At 39.9% G+C, this 21,526-nt stretch overlaps 1 protein-coding gene across 1 annotated transcript in view; it reads right to left on the reverse strand.

Annotated features, from left to right (window-relative positions):
- The window catches only part of LOC143784401 (fibrillin-2-like), a 254,227-nt gene that overhangs the window by 226,108 nt on the left and 6,593 nt on the right, over positions 1–21,526 (reverse strand). Inside the window, exon 2 of the mRNA XM_077272616.1 lies at positions 15,293–15,598. Coding sequence (XP_077128731.1) covers positions 15,293–15,462 — 170 coding nt within the window. The 5' untranslated portion in view covers positions 15,463–15,598. The remainder of the gene's footprint in view (positions 1–15,292; positions 15,599–21,526) is intronic.

Consider the following 21,526-nt stretch of genomic DNA (forward strand, 5'->3'; position numbering starts at 1 on the left):
TTCATTGATTACATGCCAAGGCGTAAGTGTGTGTTTCTACGCTAATACTCGAATGCTGAATAAATCGAGGTATTTTTAAAATTTTAATTCTATTTTTCACCATTTGCATATCGTTGACATGTCTATCAATCTTTTTCTTTAAATAATTTCAAGACTTTTCCTTCTCCGTGTGGCAATTTTGATTTTGAGGAGTATATAGGAGATAAAGAGCTGACCCGTCAGCTATCTCAATAGCTAATAATAGCTGATCATGGGGGGTGCTGGGTATTAGACCCCCACTAATCTGATATTGATGACCTAGCCTATGTCTAGGCAATCAATAAAGTAAGCATAGGCAACCCTTTTAAAAATTGTAAAAGTAATTTTATAAAGAAGCAGAATTATATAACTGGCACATAATATCATCTAATGTAAATGTGATTATTGCTGTACTTTCAGACAGAGTACATTTAATTTTTTCATTTAAATGGATTTTTTTTAATAAATGGACCAAACCCACTATTTACACAGGCGCTCATTTATTTTTATTTCCTTTTTTCTCCTAAATATTCCACTTTTTTTCTTTTTAAAAATTGGCCCATACGGTTCCAGAAATATGAGCCTTATTATTTTGTGCTAATTTTTTGTGGAATTTACCAAGGGGGGTTATCTGGGGGCGTATTTTTACCCTGCCCTGCATTATTTCATTTTGAGCCATGCATCTCTTAGTAAAGACCATAAAAGATCACTAAATAAGAAATCCGATATCTCTGGAATCGTATGACACACTCCGGGGAGCAGCAGGAACAAAACTGTCCTCTTTTTCCCTACACCAGGTCCTCTTTAAATACATGGCAATCAGCAGTTATCGGGGGGATGAACAGTGGAGGGGAGAAAGCTGTCTGAAATGGTGCCCATTTATTGTAATATTAAGACCTCCAAACCTGGAACCAGGAACTAGGTTATTGCTCATGAAGACGTCTTTGGAATACGGTCCAAGAACAGATCACAATGCATGGACTGGCCTCCTGATATAAGTGTGACAGCCTACTAGAATTATATGAAGCTGTCACGCTCAGGTCAGTAGTCCCATGGCCAGTCTGTGCATTGCGGTCCATGCTCGGATTGTGTTGCATTGACATCCACATGATATAATGATATAATATTGAGTGATGGACCACCTTCTTTGATGAAAATATGTCTTAATTGGCATATGGAAAAGGGTTTTCCAGATGGGGCGACACACTAATTACTGCATTACTATCAAATTCCTAAATTTGTTTTTCTTTTTCCCCTCAAGTGACAAAAAAACGTGTTTAAAATCTTTTTGGCTGCCCAACATACAGAGATGGCAGAAAATATGCAGTGGTTTGTCGGTGAAATCAGAGGTCAGAGAGTTTGTGTCAATTTTCTGGGTTTTATGCTCTGCTGTTTCCATTAAAAGGAAAAGGCAATGGTGGGAAAATTGAAACTTTCTCTGACGGTCTTAAACTAATACTTGAATCACTCCCTCTGAGAAAGGAATCACACCTTCCTCTTGACAACATATCCTTCAGGACAGATAGCCTTTTGGCTGGAATGGAGGAAAGTCCACCTTTATCTATGAAATGCACATTTTCTAAATCAAATTAAAGTGACTAAAATTCCATTCTCTATAAAACATTGGAAGCTAAACTGTAAGAGTCACCTGTAGGGTGTTTACTTATATAGTTAGTTGTGAATCCACTCTATGGTGACTTAGTGGTTAGCACAGGATTTAGATGCTCTTTTCGTGTATTGTAATCTTCTTACACCAATGTATTAGTGGATAGTCAAAGAAGGGTGATGGAATTGTGTGATATTATTGTGTGTTTGTGTCTGTAGCTTTATAAAATAATTAGGATTCCTTTCTGCCATTGATCCCAAAGGCCTCTTCGTAAGCCACATCACTCCTAGTGCCCACTATATCCCTCCTAAACGCCGTTCATAATAGTACACCAGTGCCACCACATTGCTAGAAACGATTAGTGCTAGCCTGTGGGCATCATGATGGCTTAGTGGTTTGCACTGTCTCTTTGTAGCGATAGGGACCTTGGTTCAAACTCCACCGAGGACAACATCTCCAATGTGTTTGTGTGGCTTTACTGTGTTTTCCTCCCGAAGACATACTGATAGGGAATTTAGATTCTTTGAACCCCAGACAAAATGAATGACAATTCCTGGTACATGAGGAGGAATGATCTTTTTTTTGGTTTGTTTCTGTCTGGAGATCAATCAGCAGGTCACACCACAAATCTGTATGTAACAGGCTTATTCTCACAGCACACAGAGACCGTTCATTATAATTTCATTAATCACTTATTAATCATTATCATTTTCAGATGTTTGGCATTATGTTGAGCAACATGTATGAATATATTTGGACAGCTATGTTGGAGGAAAATTCCATAGGAGAAAGTAAGTGATTTCAGCTGGTGTGTCCTTTCCTTTACCCCACGGTGACGAAAGACACAACAAACAAATGGCAAAGGGTGCCAAAAAATGTCTGAATGCTTGAATGCACAATGTAATTGCAGACTGTGGTGCGAACATACAGCAATTCTAAATATGTGCACTAATTGTTGTCTATCTGAAATGACGGCAAATAAAGCAGCAAATTAACAATTCAACGACAGACACTTATGTAAACTGATGAATATATGACGCTCATAAAAACCATAGTCTTTACAACACTTTAACTTTTTTTTATATGTCCTGTTTTATGGCTATTTAGAGTGAGAAAGGACTGTGCTGAATGTAGGATGCAGTTTATATAGATTTACAAGTATGTCTCTTTCTGTGCGTCATAGTTTACGTCAAATTAAATTCTTCGACAATACAGGGGTTGCTCAGTTTAGGATATTGACTTTCAAGCGTCCTATTTAGATTTTCTTAGTTAATAGAGGTAAATGGAAAGTGGATAGATGAGTCTTCAGGATTTGGAAATCTTTCCAAGTCTATAGATATTACCATATTTTTCAGACTATAAGGGGCACCCACCATATGTCCCACCCCAAAAATAGGAAAAAAATATATAATTTTTAATGTGAAAATGCGGGTCCATCTTATAGTCTGAATTTAGCTTACCGGGTGGCAGCAGCGGACGAGTAGGGTAACAGGAGTCAGGAACAGGATCGCCTGTGTAGGAAGCCGGCAGCGGTAAAAGTGGGGCGATGCTGCCGGTCCTGGGCTGGTAGGAGGGAATGCCCCAGCAGTGCGAGCCATTGATCTCCCAGTGGTGGGCTTCAGGAAAATGTTGGCGGTGCGAGGCAGGAACTGAGTCCCTGCAGCACACATTGATCTCCCAGCGGTGGGCTACAGGAGAACGACGCTGGTGTCGGCTCATTCGCTTATTTGGATCTTGACTCAATGACAACTCGAAATCTCAGTCTTGCCATGAGCTGCCTCAGACACCATTTTTCTGTAGCACACAGCCGGGAGATCTGTGCATTACGGGGACTCAGTTCCTGCCTTGCATAGCCGACATTTCCTGAAGCCAACTGCTGGAAGATCAATGGATCCTGCCTTGCATTGCCAGGACACCCCTCCTCCCAGCCCAGGGCACAGAGCATTGCCCCACTCATGCCACTGCCAGCTTCCTGCTGCGACTGTGCCTCCTGTGACCACACTCCACCACTGCTGCCCCCCCTGGTAAGCTACATTCGGACTATAAGATGCACCCCAATTTTCCTCCTAAATTGTTGGGGAAAAAAGTGCATTTTGTAGTCCAAAAATATGGTTAATGGACAGACTGAATGAAACACCTTGTGAACAGTTTAATGTTCTAAACATTATTTTTTTGTGTGAAGAAGCACTTCCAGTGCAAAATATTATCCCTTAACCCTTTTTAAGCATTTATGTGATGTAGTTTAGGTGCATTAAAATACTTCCCATACACCATCTTTCTTAGCTTACTTCTCTTTTGGATCATCTGACTGCATATCAGACTTGCTGGATCACACAATGGTGGGTCACCGGACGCTCATTTCATAAAGTAAGCCTATGGAGCCTCTTTCTGAGTCTTCATAAGTTTACAGTGGTGGAGGTAGCACTGCCCACAGTAGTCCATGTGCATGTTGACAAAGGAGAGGAAGGAGAGCTCACGTGCTCCAGAAGAGAGCCAAAGTGGCGCTGGAAACTGGAGAAGACGTCGATGAGTAGGAATGTTAATACACCTACACTATATTACATACATATTTAGAAAAGATTAGGGAATACATTTTTTTCTGGGAGTGCTTTTTTAAAACATATGTGCTACTATTATATTTATCTGATATGCAAAAATTTTATTTGATGAAAGTGTTAGGACTTTCCACAGGTAGGCCCTTGAGAATTTTCTGTGGTGCTTGGAGAAGAATTTTTAACATATCTTCAATTTCATTTAGTAAGACACAGTTTTGTTATTATAAAGCAGCTACGGGTACAGTATGTAGACAGTCATAACCTATACTGTATCTAGTAAATATTGCTGTACTTTAGACTGGCTGTTTCCTTGAAGATGTAACTAAAGGGGTTTTCTATCACTTTGATATCGCTGACCTATTATTATGGTGGGTGCTAATGACCATATTATCGGTCCAGGTGCAATCTGACAAAACTTTGGATCGCACTTGGACCAATATTATTCTATGGTGCTGTGCAAATGTCCAATTTTTTCCTCAGACAGACCCTGCTCCCCTTCCATTCACAATGACGCTTGCGCATGCTCATTAAATACTTCAACACAAAAGTATCGGTAAGAGTCTGATCACTGTGGCTAAGTGCATGTGCTGTTTCCTAAAATAACAAGATGTTAGAGCTTAAAAAAGCCTGTGTGGTCAGTGTGAAAATTATGATTTATATAAGATTGCCCAATGAGTTCAGCCATTATCTCCATAACGAATAGCAAGAATATTCTTTGCCAACACTTTCACATGTAAACCCAGGCCTGTCTACAGTTTTAATCACTTGAAATAGTACTTGGCTAACTTCGTCACGTCATGAGGTGCCTTTAGATTGAAACCCAGGATATATTCCATTTCAATGTACCCTCTAGGATGACTTTATATACTTTGTTAGTGTGGGGCCTGAGCGGGCAGTCATGCACCTCTCCTTCAGACTATACTAGAAATACCACAAAACTTTCCTAGAAAATTATTGAGTGTCTCTCGGGTTGTAATGTAAATCTGTGTAATTTTTGCGATCTGTACTGTAGCTTTTTAGAATACTCATACTTTAAAACTTCAAGCCTTTTTCACAAATATGTCTGAGCTAATACTATATGGATTGGTCAGACTGTAATCTGTGCCAGAAACACTGAAATGCACCAGAAGGACCAACCACATCAGAAAGACAATTCGGATGGAAGGGGTTTCATATTGTAGGTAAGAACTTAACATAAATACATAAATTCAAGGAAACTACTCCAGCGCTTTGCAATGTTCTTCAGAAGTCTTTGATCTCTACGCCCAAGTAAAACAGGGTATTTTTGATAATTTACTGAATGTGCAGATTCTAGTGAGAACGGAGCTGGGCTCGGTACAATATAAACACTGGTTAGTGGCACATTTCATAAAATAAATCCTGACAAGGAAGTCTTGGAAGCAATTTGAGGTTGTGAATGTGACAACTAGACGCTAGTCTACATTGTTCTCCTTTCTCGCTAAAATGCTCTATTATTTTTATTGCTAATATTATATGTACAGAAATGGCAGCCTATTGCATCAGTCAGCATCCCATTGGAGCTTGCAACCTAATTTCCCTATGAATTTGATGAGTAACCAGTTAAACCTTATACTTTATTTTAAAGGAAAATTAAATACTAGTACTTGTTTGACCTTAAATGACAGCCTCCATTCAAAAGGTCTGATCTTTGTGACGAAACAACAGTCTCATATGGTAGTGAAGCAATATTTTACACCTCTACCTATGTAAATCAGACAAATCCAATATTTATCTTTCATTAATTCCAAATAATGAGTTGTGTGGAGGCATTTAGGATTTTTGCCCCACCGTACTATGGAACTGTAGATCTCCACATGGTGCGTCTTTTGCAACATATTATTTTCCCTTAGAAATGATGAACCTAAATGAGAATAGCTCTATAACAAGGCATCCAGGATACTTTATTTTTTGTGGATCATTAATAAATCTTACAGTAAACATTTTTGAATGCCTCTGTATGACATTGGAGATACAGTTTTGCATCAAATAAATCTGTGCACTCTATAAAATGGCTGTTTGGACCTGACATGCGTTCATGTGCAGAAAACCTAATTGGAACCTGTCAAGATGATTTTCCAACTTGTTGCTGTATAGGTACTTGTACAACATAAAAATATACCAGCTCTAGTAGAGAAAAACTCACCAGCTTTGAAACAACATGCAAACTAGTCTGGCAAGCATTGAGGTTGTGTCAATATACACAGACTGCATTAACATGTCTCCAGTGTACATCCAGGCTAATTTCCATGTGGTTCCAAAGCTTGATTTCTCACTGCTGGCATGTTGGATTACTATAAGACAGGTGTACTTTGAAATATACAACCATAGTGCTAGATTCAGTGGTAAAATTGTCCTGACACATTCCCTTCAAGACCTACAAACTTTCAGCATTGTTTGTAGAGTAAAGCTGAATTTGAAAGCTCTCAGGAAAAGTGAATGGCTCAAAACAAGTCACAAGACACAGTGGGAGGGGAAAGTATTCAGACCCCTTTAAATTTTTCACTCTTTGTTTTGCAGCCATTTGGTAAATTAAAAAAAGTTCATTTTTTCTCATTATTGTACACTCTGCAACCCGTCTTGACTGAAAAAAAAGAAATGTAGAAATTTTTGCTAACTTATTAAAAAAGAAAAACTGAAATATCACATGGTCATAAGTATTCAGACACTTTGCTCAGACACTCATATTTCAGTCACATGCTGTTCATTTCCTTGTGATACTCCTTGAGATGGTTCTACTCCTTCATTGGAGTCCAGCTGTGTTTAATTAAACTGATAGGACTTTATTTGGAAAGGCACACACCTGTCTATAGAAGACCTCACAGCTCACAGTGCATGTCAGACCAAATGAGAATCATGAGGTCAAAGGAACTGGCCAAGGAGCTCAGAGACAGAATTTTGGCAAGGTACAGATCTGGCCAAGGTTACAAAAGAAGTTCTGCAGTACTCAAGGTTCCTAAGAGCACAGTGGCCATCATAATAATAATAATAATAATAATCTTTATTTATATAGCGCCAACATATTACGCAGCGCTTTACAGTTTAACAGTTTCAAACACAACAGTCATAGGTAACAATGTTAACAATACAGTAATAAAGCAAAATAAGACAAAATAAGCCGCCCCTGCTCGTGAGAGCTTACAATCTACAATGAGGTGGGGGAGATACAAAGCACATAATCATTAAATGGAAGAAGTTTGGGACCACCAGAAGTCTTCCTAGACCTGACCGTCCAGCCAAACTGAGCAACCGTGGGAGAAGAGCCTTGGTGAGAGAGGTAAAGAAGAACCCCAAGAACACTGTGGCTGAGCTCCAGAGATGCAGCAGGGAGATGGGAGAAAATTCCACAAAGTCAACTATCACTGCTGCCCTCCACCAGTCGGGCCTTTATGGCAGAGTGGCCCGATGGAAGCCTCTCCTCAGTGCAAGACATATAAAAAACTCGCAAAGAGTTTGCTACAAAACACATGAAGGACTCCTAGACTATGAGAAATTATATTCTCTGGTCTGATATAGACGAATATAGACCTTTTTGGTGATAATTCTAAGTGGTATGTGTGGAGAAAACCAGGCACTACTCATCACCTAGCCAATACAATCCCAACAGTGAAATATGGTGGTGGCAGCATCATGCTATGGGGGTGTTTTTCAGCTGCAGGGACAGGGCGACTGGTTTCAATTGAAGGAAACATGAATGTGGCCAAGTACATCCTAGAGATATCCTAGATGAAAAGTCCAAAGCACTCTGGAAGAGGTTCAGACTTGGCCGAAGGTTCACCTTCCAACAAGACAATGACCCTAAGCACACAGCTAAAATAACAAAGGAGTGGCTTCAGAACAACTCTGTGACCATTCTTGACTGGCCCAGCCAGAGCCCTGACCTAAACCCAATTGAGCATCTCTGGAGAGACCGGAAAATAGCTGTCCACCAACGTTTATGTTGGTAAAACATAAACCAGAATACAATATGGGCAATTTTAGTTAACATTGGCACTTAAAATTCAAACCTCACTTCTAATATAGACTACATTTTGTCCAGTGTGATCACCAGTATTGTAATACACTGACCAATAGGCTTTTCGTAAATCTTACATTCCAATGACTTTCTTCTTTTGTGATTGCTTTTGGGAAACTGAATGTGTTGGAAAAATACCTAATTTGCTACACTTGTGCTAAGGTTAAATATCACAACCTTTGTGGACTGTCTCTAATCTAAGGAACTTATGGTTACTTATAATATATCGGAAGAAGTCATGGTCTAATTAAATGAACTATTAACACCTTGTCGTTTGGAATTTATATATAGGAAGATTTACTGTTAAGACTTCATGCCATAAAGTGGGAAGGTGGCTGTTTTTGGAAATTGAATTACTATGAGTTGGGATATGATTATATATGACATATATTATATGTTATCAATTCTCCATACTGCCAGGATGCTTACATGTTCACATAAGGAAATCTTGCCTAGGTGGCAACCAAGGATCTAAAACCTAATCTAAAATAGTGTCTTTGAAGTCTTATCTTCTGCTACTTTGTGCCCTATTCAATCAAATACAATTTTACAATGTAAATAATCTCTAAGTATTTTGTATTAATTAAAATGTTGTAATCTCATGATTCGAATTTACAGAATCTTTTCACATCTAGAATTTTTAATCAGAGTGAATATTGAACACATCTGGTTTGTCTAATTTAGACAAAACTAAACATTTCTAGAAGAATGATTGTATTTTCAAAATACTTTTATATTTTCACATGTATAGGGGTAGGAATTTAAATACCCTCAGGTTTACCTATGATCACAGGATAGAAGCATCTAGTCATGCCTGACAGCCCCAGGAGAAGCCTCAATTACATGAAATTAATTGTCTGGAGGCTAGTAAGAGGGAATCGTCACACTCTGTCACAACTGGTGATAAAAATGCAGAGATTAGGTGATGTATTGCCTTACAAAGGCCGTGGAATTTATTCCAACAATTTTTTCAACCACTTAAAAGCTCTTTGAATATTTAAAGGGAACCTGTCACCGAGTGAAAAGTTGTCAGTAGTGTTGAGCGATACCGTCCGATACTTGAAAGTATCGGTATCGGAAAGTATCGGCCGATACCGGCAAAGTATCGGATCCAATCCGATACCGATACCCGATCCCAATACAAGTCAATGGGACTCAAGTATCGGACGGTATTCCTGATGGTTCCCAGGGTCTGAAGGAGAGGAAACTCTCCTTCAGACCCTGGGATCCATATAAATGTGTAAAATAAAGAATTAAAATAAAAAATATTGCTATACTCACCTCTCCGACGCAGCCTGGACCTCAGCGAGGGAACCGGCAGCGTTGTTTGTTTAAAATTCGCGCTTTTACTTGGTTACGTGAAGTCCCGGCTTGTGATTGGTCAGGGCGGCCATGTTGCCGGGACGCGGACCAATCACAGCAAGCCGTGACGTAATTTCGTCACGGCTTGCTGTGATTGGTCCGCGTCCCGGCAACATGGCGCCGTGACCAATCATAAGCCGGGACATCACTGGAGGCTGGACACGCGCGCTTTTTAAAATACGCGCATGTCCAGCCTCCCGTGACGTCACGGCTTGTGATTGGTTAATGGCGGCCATGTTGCCGGGACGCGGACCAATCACAGCAAGCCGTGACGTAATTTCGTCACGGCTTGCTGTGATTGGTCCGCGTCCCGGCAACATGGCCGCCCTGACCAATCACAAGCCGGGACTTCACGTAACCAAGTAAAAGTTAAGAAATTTAAACAAACAACGCTGCCGGTTCCCTCGCTGAGGTCCAGGCTGCGTCGGAGAGGTGAGTATAGCAATATTTTTTATTTTAATTCTCTCTTTTACACATTATTACATTAATGTTGTTGCGATACCCGATACCCGATACCACAAAAGTATCGGATCTCGGTATCGGAAATTCCGATACAGCAAATATCGGCCGATACCCGATACTTGCAGTATCGGAATGCTCAACACTAGTTGTCAGTTTTTGCTCTTTTATTTTATTCCCGCTGCTCCCCTTATTATCCTGCTCTATACGGTTCCAGAGATATGGGCCATCTTATTAAGTGCTATTTTTTATAGTTTTTACCAAGGGGCCATTGCTGATAAGGTAAAGATACAGTGGAGCCTAAAGACATGCCCTTAAAGAAACTTGTGAGCAACAAACACTTACTAGAGATCGTAAGAATTAGCACAAAATTAAAAAAAGGCTTATATTTCTGGAACCATATTGCGAATTTAAAAAATATATATACTGAAATACTCAGGGAGCAACAGGAATAAAATAGGACCAAAAATTGAACACTTTTGAACTGGTCTTTGACCTCCTCTTTAAAGAACAGCGGTGCAGTCACTCATATGTCTACCTGATCAGACTGGAATGCTATCAAGTGCAACTACTTGGTCAACTTATCACACCCCTCCTTTGGCCCCCATAAAATAAAGCATATACTCTCCTCCCGTGCTGGCACAATCCCACGGTGTTGGCACTCGCTCTCTCAGGGCTTCCGCACTGTTATTATGACATGTGATGCCAGTGCCCAATCAGCGCTTGCATCACTGTCCCCGCCTCTTATCAAATTGAACATGCAGAGGAAGTCCGGGGATCAACTGCATCCTAGACTTCCTCCTCATGCTTGATTTGCCCGAAGGTGGGGACAGTGACCCCGGCGCTGATTGGGTGCCGACGTCATGTGTTACAACAACTGCACGGGAGGTGAGTATAAGCTTTATTATTTTATGGGGGCCAAACATTTTGATCAAGAAGGGGTTATTCTAGTAATGAACAACCGCTTTAAAGGGAATCTGTTACCAGGTTTTTGCTATATATTCTGTGGACAGCATAATGTAGAACTAAGGCTTCTTTCACACTTCCGTTTTTGCAATCTGCACAGGATCCGTCAACATGTTGAAAAGACGGATCCTGTGCAGATTGTAAAAAACAGGTGCCCTGGGCCCATTTTTCTGACGGACCCATCGAGGTTATGTGCACCTGTTGTGTATGCGTCTTCGCGACGTCATCGGGTCATTTCGCAATGCATTACTGGGAACGCTAGCTGCCGGGAGCATCGCGAGCAGCGGTAACGCTGCACGGGACGCCGGAACGTGAGAATATTGTGATTTTTATTTTTTTTTTAATTTTTAACATTATATCTTGTTACTATTGATGCTGCATAGGCAGCATCAATAGCAAAAAGAGAGAGAGAGCGAGAGAGAGAGAGAAATTCTTCCACGCATGCTCAGTTTCAAAAGACATAACCCGTCACTGGATTCCTGCTTTTGACAGTCATCAACGGATCCTGCGTCCATAGGCTTCCATTATAGCCAATGACAGGCAGCACAGGAGCCGTCGCTGAGCGATTTTCCGACGTACAGAAAAAACCTTCCTCTGTGCGTTGTCCCCGCCCGACGGACAGCAATTTTCCAACGGATCCAGTGCACGACGGATGAAACGGATTGCCATCCGTCACAATCCGTCGCTAATACAAGTCTATTAGCAAAAAATTTGCTGGATCCTGTTTTTTCAAAAATCGACGGATTTCGACAGGAGTTCAAAGACGTAAGTGTGAAAGAGGCCTAAGACACTGAATTCAGGGATGTGTCACTTATTAGGCTTAGTGCTGTTGTTTCCATACAGTGAAGGTTTTATCATCAGGAAATTAATCACTGATGACGAGACCATGGCGCACATGAACTCTGGTCCGAACATGCCCCCTCCTCTGATTGTCAATAGACAATGTATATAGAGAGCTTTAGTGTGAGTGGGGTTAGCTTTCTGAGCTCTACTACATGCCACATCTAAGAAGTCTGACTGTGTCACAACTGCTGCACCCAGTAAACTAAGTGATACATGGTTGGAATCAGGGTCTCTTTTCCTACATTATGCTGCTCTCAGATTAGATAGCTAAAACCTGGTGACAGATTCCCATTAAGAAGGGGTTGTCTAAGAATTGGACAACTTCTTTCATTGAGTTTATACTTTATATTTCTCTATATTATATATTATTAATGTAATCCTAACATATATGTCGAGTACCAGACTGATGCCTCTTCAACTCATACTTCTGGAAGGAAAATTGTCGTACCATTGCTTGGTTACAGTACAATAAGGGCATTGATATTCTACTTATGGGAATGACATTGTATATTCAACAATACCTTCTTTGTAATTGCAGAGCAGACAGCCATCCTGTAGAGTGAGACACGATGGAGACAACATTTTCATTAAGTATAAACTAATGTTTGAAACTGAAAAACAATCCAAAAAAAACTGCCATTCTTCTGAAAAGAACTGAAAGAACTAGACCTTCTTTATCCCTCTGCTCCACCCTGCCCTGATGCACAGCAGATACATTTCATACTCATGTAAATGTTTCCAGGTGTGATGACTGCATACAGCAGTACTGTTTTAACAACCTCGCTGGGGATCACCATGCTTATGGAATAGAAATCATTTGGCATCGTGGCTGGAAAAGTCTGATACATTTGTGAAGGTTTTTTTTAGGGTTGGCGTCTGCAGAGAACAGACATGGCTTCAGAAAGGTGTAGACCTGACTGCTTTCTTTAGTCTCTGATGTCATAGGGTCCCAGTCCATGGGTGATTTATAGAGTCGTCATACTTTTGAAACAAAATTCGAGATCGCATTACAACTCTATGTCTTTAAGGGCTCTTGCACATGACCGTTTAAAACAAAAGAGTGCCATCCAAGGTTTTATCGGACACGCCTAGTCCCCATGTTATTCTATGGGGTTTTGTACCAGTCCAATTTTTTCCTTGAACTGAGGGGATCTGAGGAAAAAAATTTGCAGCATTTACGATTTGCCTAGATGAATCTGATGGGACTCACCCATTCAAGTCTATGAGTCTGCAAAAGAAATCAAACAGCACTTGGATGACAACCAACTGGGGAACGATTTTCACAAATATACATAATGGAGAAGATAAAGAAACTTTTTTTCTCCCCATCTCGGATCCCACTCTGATCAAACTATGATCAGTCTTATTAGCATAAATGGACAGGTTTTTTCGGATGGAGAGAAGACAGTTGTGTGACCCCATCCATACAATGTTAAAAACTTTGTTACCAAATATGTTACTAAATGTAACTAAATGTAAATAAAGATTATTATTATTAATGTAAGTATATTCTACAAATTATGGGAATCACAGGCTTAAATTGCAGAATGAGTCCGACAAATACTTTTAAAGGGAATCTGTCGTCCCTGGACGATTTTGATCTATTACTATGGGCATACAGGTAATAGAATGGTTAAACCAGTCTGTATGCCTCATAGCTGCGGTGTAGATCTTGAGAAATTAATTTATAATGTTATTTGCTAATGATTTCTTCCAGGCACCGAGCGTGCGGTGCCTGGAAGGAATCCCTGCCTCCTGTCTTCATTATAATGGTGTCCCCCTCCCATTAGCGCCACACTGACCTGTTCAGCGATGTATCTCCGCGCATGTGCTGTGCATGCGCGTGGTTACGCGAACCTTGTCTACCCTACTATGGGCAGTGTCTGCATTGATCTTCTGCACAGACGCAGTGACACAGATTCCCTTTAATATTTGTTTTTCAAGGTTTAATAACAAGGATTAAAATAATGAAGACAAAGGGAGTGACATTGAAAGCCTGTAAAAGTAACTCAAAGTTGGATTGATCGCTGACATTAGAGCAGTGTTCGTGGGCTGATGACCAGTGATCACTAGTGATGATCCACCCCTGCTTAGACTTATATCTATTATTCTTTGAGAGATTTTATGTATGATATGGAGGTGTCAAATTAATGTCTATTTAACAACCCGCTCAACCTAAATTAAAGAAACATTTGCCAAATGATTAGAGCAAAACCGGCTGTAAAAGGGGCAATAGAAAATAGACAACTGCAGCACTTTCTCCTTTTAGCAGTGAAGAAAGCTGCAGATCATTTACCCAGACTAGAAAATCCCCTCAGGCTTGGACAACGGCTGATTACACCACCCACAGCAAATACTACCAGCCCCTAATTTCCTGACCATAAAAATGGCCATTTGGAAGCAGAATGAAGACTGAATTTCATTGTATGTTAGATTGAGATCCTCTTATTTACTTGGAAAGCCTAACAACCCCATGACTGCCCAAATTTGCGGGGCAGAACAAGTATACAGTTGGGTTTATATATGAATATATTCAGCTGATAGCTAGCTCTTTCGAATACCCCTTACATGTGCATACATTTGGATAGGATGAGTTTCCAAGTGTTTTGCTTAGGAAGTGGGGACTAAAGGCGAGATGGCTGCCGAACGATCTCTTGTGTATGGTGGGCGAAAGTCTTTGCCAAAGACATCTGGCAGTGGCTTTATCTCCACGAACTATAGGATGCTTAGTTTCACATGATAACTGAAGAGAGTAGACTGGTTCCTGTATGTTGGACGGTCTTGTTAAAATCTTTGGGTTTAGCCAACTTTACACTCATGTCAATAGGTAATAACCAGCAGTATGACAACTATAAAATAGTTATTTAACAATTTGCATACATCTAAATAAAACATCCAAGTCTAAAATATTTTTTTTTCAGTGTTGAACAACCTTATTTAATCCTGATAGGCTCCATTAATGGAGTCTGTTAAATGTCTGGCATTTTTGACAGTGCATTGGAGACTGCACTATTCTTTCTTATGAAAATACCAGAGGGATTGAAGTAAACCTCCAAATATAAGACTGAAAGGAGCCTTAAATACCATTAACATGTCCCTTTCTCTTCTCCTAGTAGGGGACCACTGATAAAGGTTTCTGACATCAGCTAAACTACAGGACCAGCAGAACAAAAGAAGGACTAGGCTTACATCCAACATGGCTGATCAGTCTCCCAGACTTCTGCCACTAGTGGACAGTTGGGAAGTTCAACATAGTTCATACTGGCGGCCATCGTTTGTCCATTGAATTTTGACACTTTAAGTAGTAGAGAAGTTAAAAATATTAAAACACTGAGAGCAGTTAGTGAACCATAATGTGATATCCCAAAAGGGCTTAATATCAGTCGCTGTTCAGGTACTCTGTTAGAAAGGTAGGTCTTTAGATATTGAAAAATGAAATCAATGACATACCCTCTTAATGTGTCTTGTCCTCTCCTTCTCACCCTGAGTGCTTGCCTGTCTTCATAGACTGCAAACCTGTCCACTTGTTGGTCACCGAGTTCCAGCTGGCCCTGAGCTTGCTCCACATACCACAGCGCTGTACATCCCAGCATGAATTTGGCCAGCCATATCACCCCCATGATAATAGGGGTTGAAGGTTTCGTCCAATCTCCCAAATTACTTTTCCTGATTGCTTGTTACTGTTGTTCTAATGAAGGAAGATTGTCAATATTCCTGAGCATAGAGATCTCCAGTCCTGTTGCACTCCTGCAGAGGCTGCAAAAGAAAATTACGTTTTATGGTTTTACAATTATGACAATTTACACAAGAATAAACAAAATTCTTAATACCGATATTAAAACAGCAAAAATAATGGTTTGTTAAAAATCTTCCTCGTCTTATGCTATGTATATGTCACATCTGAGCTTTCTGTCAAATATATTCAGTAAAGTTCTCTACTAAACTGTATATTTGAGAAGGCTCAAACACCCAAATGAATAATATTATTGAGAATCCTATGGGAACCAATCAAAATGATAAAATAATAACATTTTCTTCATTGCTTATACGGTTAACGACAATGCAGAATACGTGATTATCTCTCCGGGGTGCAGTATGAAAAGTTATGAATCATATGTGAGGGAATTAAATCATAATGGTATTGTTAATTGTGGGTACTTTGTGCATTTGTACAATGTGTCCTACACCCTTCAAGTTAATTTTGCGAAACATTTATGTCCGACTACTGTGTGCTTTTATATTTTACATAGCGTTATCACAAATCCTGTACTTGTTTGCTGCAAAGCCCATTCATTCAGTCTTTGCCGACTGTAGATCTCTAGATGATAGTCATAATTAGTCCTATGTCTATCCTTCTTAGATCTACTCTTTAATCCACATTTCCTGTTTTTACTATTTTCATTCCTGTCAATTACAGTGCCCCCTGACAATGCAACAAACAGTGAAACCCAGAGTGCTTACCAAAAATTCCAGCTACTGTTCTATCCCAATGACATCACTACATACAGCTCTGGCAAAAACTAAGAGACCATTGCAAAATTTTCAGTTTGTCTAATTTCTCTCTTTATAGGTATATTTTTGAGTAAAATGTAAATTGTTCATTTATTCTATAAATGTCTGACAACATGTCTCCAAATTTCCATGCAATACATTTTGTATTTTTTTTATGAAAGGGAGAAATGGTCAAAATTAAAAAAAAAAAAAACAGTTCTTTCAGACCTCAAATAATGAGAACAAAAGAAAACAAGTTCATAATCATTTAGAAACAACAATACTAATGTTTTAACTCAGGAAGAGTTCAGAAATCAATATTTTGTGGAATAACCATGATTTTTAATCACAGCTTTCATGCGTCTTGGCATGCTTTCCACCAGTCTTTCACACTGGTTCTGGTGCAAAAATTTAAGCAATTCTTCTTTGTTTGATGGCTTGTGTGTAATGCCTGATGCAGCGCAGTAGCACATAACCTCTACCAGGGGGTGCAGGTGAAGGAAAATAGGTACACTCACAGTGAAATCACAGAGCAGCAGGCAGAAGCCACAAGGTGGCGAAAGAGTAATCAGAAAAAGCTGGGTCAGCAACAGAGAGGGAACAAAGTACCAGAGGTCACAGCAATACACGTGGTCAGAAACAAGCCAAAGAAGTCAGAGCCGATTGGAAGCAGGAAAGCCAGAGATCAAGACAGTCAAACAAGTCAGAGGACAAGCTGAGTCAAATACCAAGGGGTCACAACATGGAGAGCAAGTACTACAATGAGCGAAGTCACAGGGGAACACAGAAACAGGACCTAGGTAAACGGGCAGAGGACAAATCACGGTATAACGGGTCAGCTGCTCAAGCCAGAGAAAGGAACTATAACTGACACTGCTTGTAGGTAACAGTGGACTGAAATTGCCAGAGAGATTCCAAAACAAGGCAAGGAAGATTAACCCCTGCATGACCATCCCAGGGAGAGAATAATCAGAAACAAACCCTGGACTGGATCATGACATTGTGACTATCCATCACTCTATTGATTATATTCCAGAGGTTTTCAATGAGGTTCAGGTTTGGAGATTGGGCTGCCCATGACAAGGTTTTGATGTGGTGATCTCTAAATTTTTGCCAGAGCTGTAGATGCTACTTAGTGACTTCATCACAGTTTTCATCTCCCCTGTCATCTACCAATGATGGCTGACAGTGCTCTATCTAAAGGATAAATTCAAAATGTCAGGACTATGAATGTTTTCAATATCTACCATAATGATATGGAGGCTTATTTTTTTAATCTGAATGGGAGTTGTGTGTGATTACTATAATTTTATTTTGCAGTGTCACAGTTGTTAATGAAGCTGGACTAGTCCAGCAGGACAGGGGCGTCTCTTCCTCTGGACTAGTCCTGCCTTGGATATTCAGATCACACCGCCTTGGGTGTGAGTAATAGCCTGCATACAATTCATGACTTAATGCAGAATAAAATTATATTCTTCAAACATTGTAGCATTAGTAATCACATACATTCAGTTTAAAGAAGTTTGCATCTATAGTAGCTGTTGGGGATTTTCAAGGAAACTAAAAGGTTCCCTTTAAGATTTTCTGTGTAGCAGTTTGCTCTAATAAGCCATAGTCTTCCATAAGTACAGTGCGATCGTCAATTGCTCAATTTTGCCATTTGGTAACACCATTCTTTATTCTTTTGGACAAATTTTGATATTTTAGAGAAGCTTAGGCTAAAATTAATGTTATTTGAATACTATTTAATAGCTCAAATATAGAATTTATCTACATAAACATTCAGTAACCTTTTATATACAGTGAACTACTTGTACCAATGCTTAAAATATGAAGTTTATTTTATATACTAGAGCAGTGCTTCTCAAATTGCCTGTGTTCTTCACTCATGAGACCCACCACAGTTTTAGGTGAGGGACAGAAAAGGAGGCAGTATCGAAAGACGTTACCAAATGCTGCATAGGCACAAAAACAGACTTAGTTTTCTTCTCATTTTTATGTTCTACTGGAAACAAATTTCAAGATAATTTTCGGTACTTTCAAAATTTTCACCTGAATTTTTACCAATGGTGAAGCCTAGGAATGACCATATCAAACCTAAAGAGATCCTGCATATAAAGAACTGTTTGAAACCCTCTGTTAGATCTGCATTCTCAAACCTGCAATGGTTGAAGCTAAAAATCTCAGCATTCCATGTTAAGACAACATCTGCGCAGGGTTTACTGTGGTGATTTATGTTCTTGGAATTGACATTTTAACATCAGGAACTATATATTAAAGTAGGGTAAAGTAATAAAATCTAACTGTCCACTGCATTGTAGAAGTTCAGGTAAGGTGTCCAGGACAAAGCTGTAAACAAGCTTGTTGACTTTTCTGGATAACAAGCAATAGAACTGAGAATGCAGCTCTGGACTAAAACACAAGACTATAAATCAGAATTAGAATAATTAAATGATTGTACATAATAATAATAATCTTTATTTATATAGCGCCAACATATTCTGCAGCGCTTTACAGTTTAACAGTTTCAAACGCAAGTTATAAGTAACAACGTTAACAATACAATAATTAAAGCAACATAAGACGACCCTGCTCATGAGAGCTTACAATCTAACAAATATTAGCAGTATAAATAATTCAGTTTTATAGCGCCAACAGTTCAGCTGCGATCCCCTGCTGTCCTGTCTGTATACTTTCTTTTGCTTCCTCCCCTGCCCAGGAGATATGGTATGATCAGACCAAGTTCCTGCATGGTCAGACACAGCCATTACACAGTATACAGTAGGGGCACATGTATAAGATTATCTCAGCACAGGAACATTTTTTGATCACATCCAATTGTGGAACTTATTTATAATTCTAAGATCTCTTGATTAAAATTAACTTTGTTTGTGGGAAAACCCTTTAATTGGTACACTCTTGCACATAGTATTCCAATTATGAATAGGCTTCATATCATTATAACATCACTGATATAATTTGATTTCTTTGAAGGCTTGATTTTATAATTTAGTTTTTCCATGTACTTAGGAGATAACCCTGTAACTTTTAGAAGATATATTAGGTCACCATATCTTGTATCTCCAATGCCTTCCATAGTGCACAAATTGCACGGTACACAAAGGAAAGGGGACGTTTGTTCATTAGAGTGTGCCTTTGTTCATTCAGTGAGAATAATTAGTGACTATTGGTTCTGTTTTGTGCACACATTTAGCATGACTAAAGTTTATCGGTTTATATATTTTAAAAAATGGTAGTTCCCTAAAAGGAATTGCACTTTGGCAAGGTCATTTTACTGTCCCTACTCCCTTGTAAGAAAATTGATTTAATCAATGTGCCTCTTGTTATTGGCCTACAATTCCACCATTAAAGTCATTTTAACCATTGCAATAACTTTCTAACATTGCATGAAACATTAACGCTCCCTGAAACCCCCTCGCCTAAGCACACCTGTGTCCTCTACTAGAGCCACTGACAGACTCAGGGGCATACTGGGCTTGTGTAGGAGGGGGGCACACCAACGCCAATTCCACCTGAATGTGCATCTGAGGACTCTCATTCAGATGAAATGTATTGCAGCGCAGGCACCTGCTAGTTCCCTGTGCTGCAATATACAACACTGACCAATCAGAGGCAGGCATCCAACTTTGGCTTGCAAGTGATGATCGGCGCATGGCAGTGACGACATGCGATGCCCATGCTGGCACACTGAAGTCAGCTGTCGGCTCCTGCGTTGGCTACAGAAGAAGACGCTGCACTGCGTGGGAGCAGAGGAAGAGGAGAATTGTTTGTTTCTTTTGTAAATCTGTTGGAGAAGAACGGAAGAGGCCAACGATGTGTGGGGCATTATACCAGAATAGGGGACATTTTACTAGGAAAGGGGAAATGTTATAACATGGGGCCCAGGATGAGGGGCCTTAATACTGGAAGGGGCCAATATGAATATATTATTACTGGAGGAGTCTCAGGATAGGGGAAATGTATACATGACAGAGACAGGATGAGGGACATTATTACTTGGAGAGCAAACAAATATGTCTATAGGATCTAGAATGCTCCAAAGGCACAAACATCTGACCAACATGCAAATGGGGGCCCAGGTCCAATAGACTCTATTTACACCAGTGGCCAGACTCCAATGGCAGCAGCTTATCTCCAGTGAGAACCAAAGGATCGGCTGTTGGAATGGAATCATGTCATTCTTTCTCTTCCCTGACATCATCAGTCAATCGAGAGTCAGTAGGCCCTCATACACATTAGATACCAGCCAATCACACCAATATCTGTAGATTTGGCCAACTTTATTATAATGTGTCTGGGTGCCAAATGACAGTCATGGTAAACCTAAATATCAAGAACTGATGTAGTTATCAATTTCTCCATTACTGTTCAATGATTTGTATTTGTATGGCTAATGAAATTTTTTGGTATAGAGTCATACATTTCAATATTAAATTATTCAGAAAACTGCACATTGCTGTTTGTGTCAGTCTGTAGTCTGCAATTAGACACCATACTGCTGGCTGTGGTGTGCTGGTGCTTATTAGAGATGAGCAATGTGGCACATTCGGATTCATGTTCGGCTTCACGAGCATTTTTTACACAAAAGTCAGCAAAATTCGGTCACAGTTCGGTGAATCACCGCGTTTCCACTAATGCTTTTGTTATTACTTTGGCTAGTATAGTGGAGCTTTATGATGAGAGGGTGGGACGGAGGACGTCTTTGATGAGGGAAGTGGGTGTAGATAGGTTAGATGACGCACTCTTTTTTCACCCTTAACTTTATGTGTGTTGACTCCGGCAGCCAATTAGGGAGCCTAAACCTTCCACAACGTCCTGACACAAGGTCTTCTGTGATTGGCTGTCAAAGTAACATGTTCCTGGCCATACAAAAAGTGGACATCTTGTTTTGCTGGCTCCATTTTCTCAGTGTAACAGTTTAGATAAGCAGCTCCTGCTAGTACTGCAATTGAACTTGTCAGTAAGCTAGATAGGATCCTGTCCTGTGCGTAATCGATCTTTCAGCATCTAAGTAGACTGTGCAAAAATTGTGTTGCAGTCTCAGGAGGCCCCATTTGCTAATCCAAATCATTTGTGATAAAACTGTTTCAGTGACAAATCAGAAGGTCAGATTTCCATTTAAAATTCTTTAGGCCTGATATTGGGGTGCAGCCAGGAGGCCCAATTAGCTAC

Source organism: Ranitomeya variabilis, chromosome 1 (assembly GCF_051348905.1).
Source record: "Ranitomeya variabilis isolate aRanVar5 chromosome 1, aRanVar5.hap1, whole genome shotgun sequence".
Classification (NCBI taxonomy): domain Eukaryota; kingdom Metazoa; phylum Chordata; class Amphibia; order Anura; family Dendrobatidae; genus Ranitomeya; species Ranitomeya variabilis.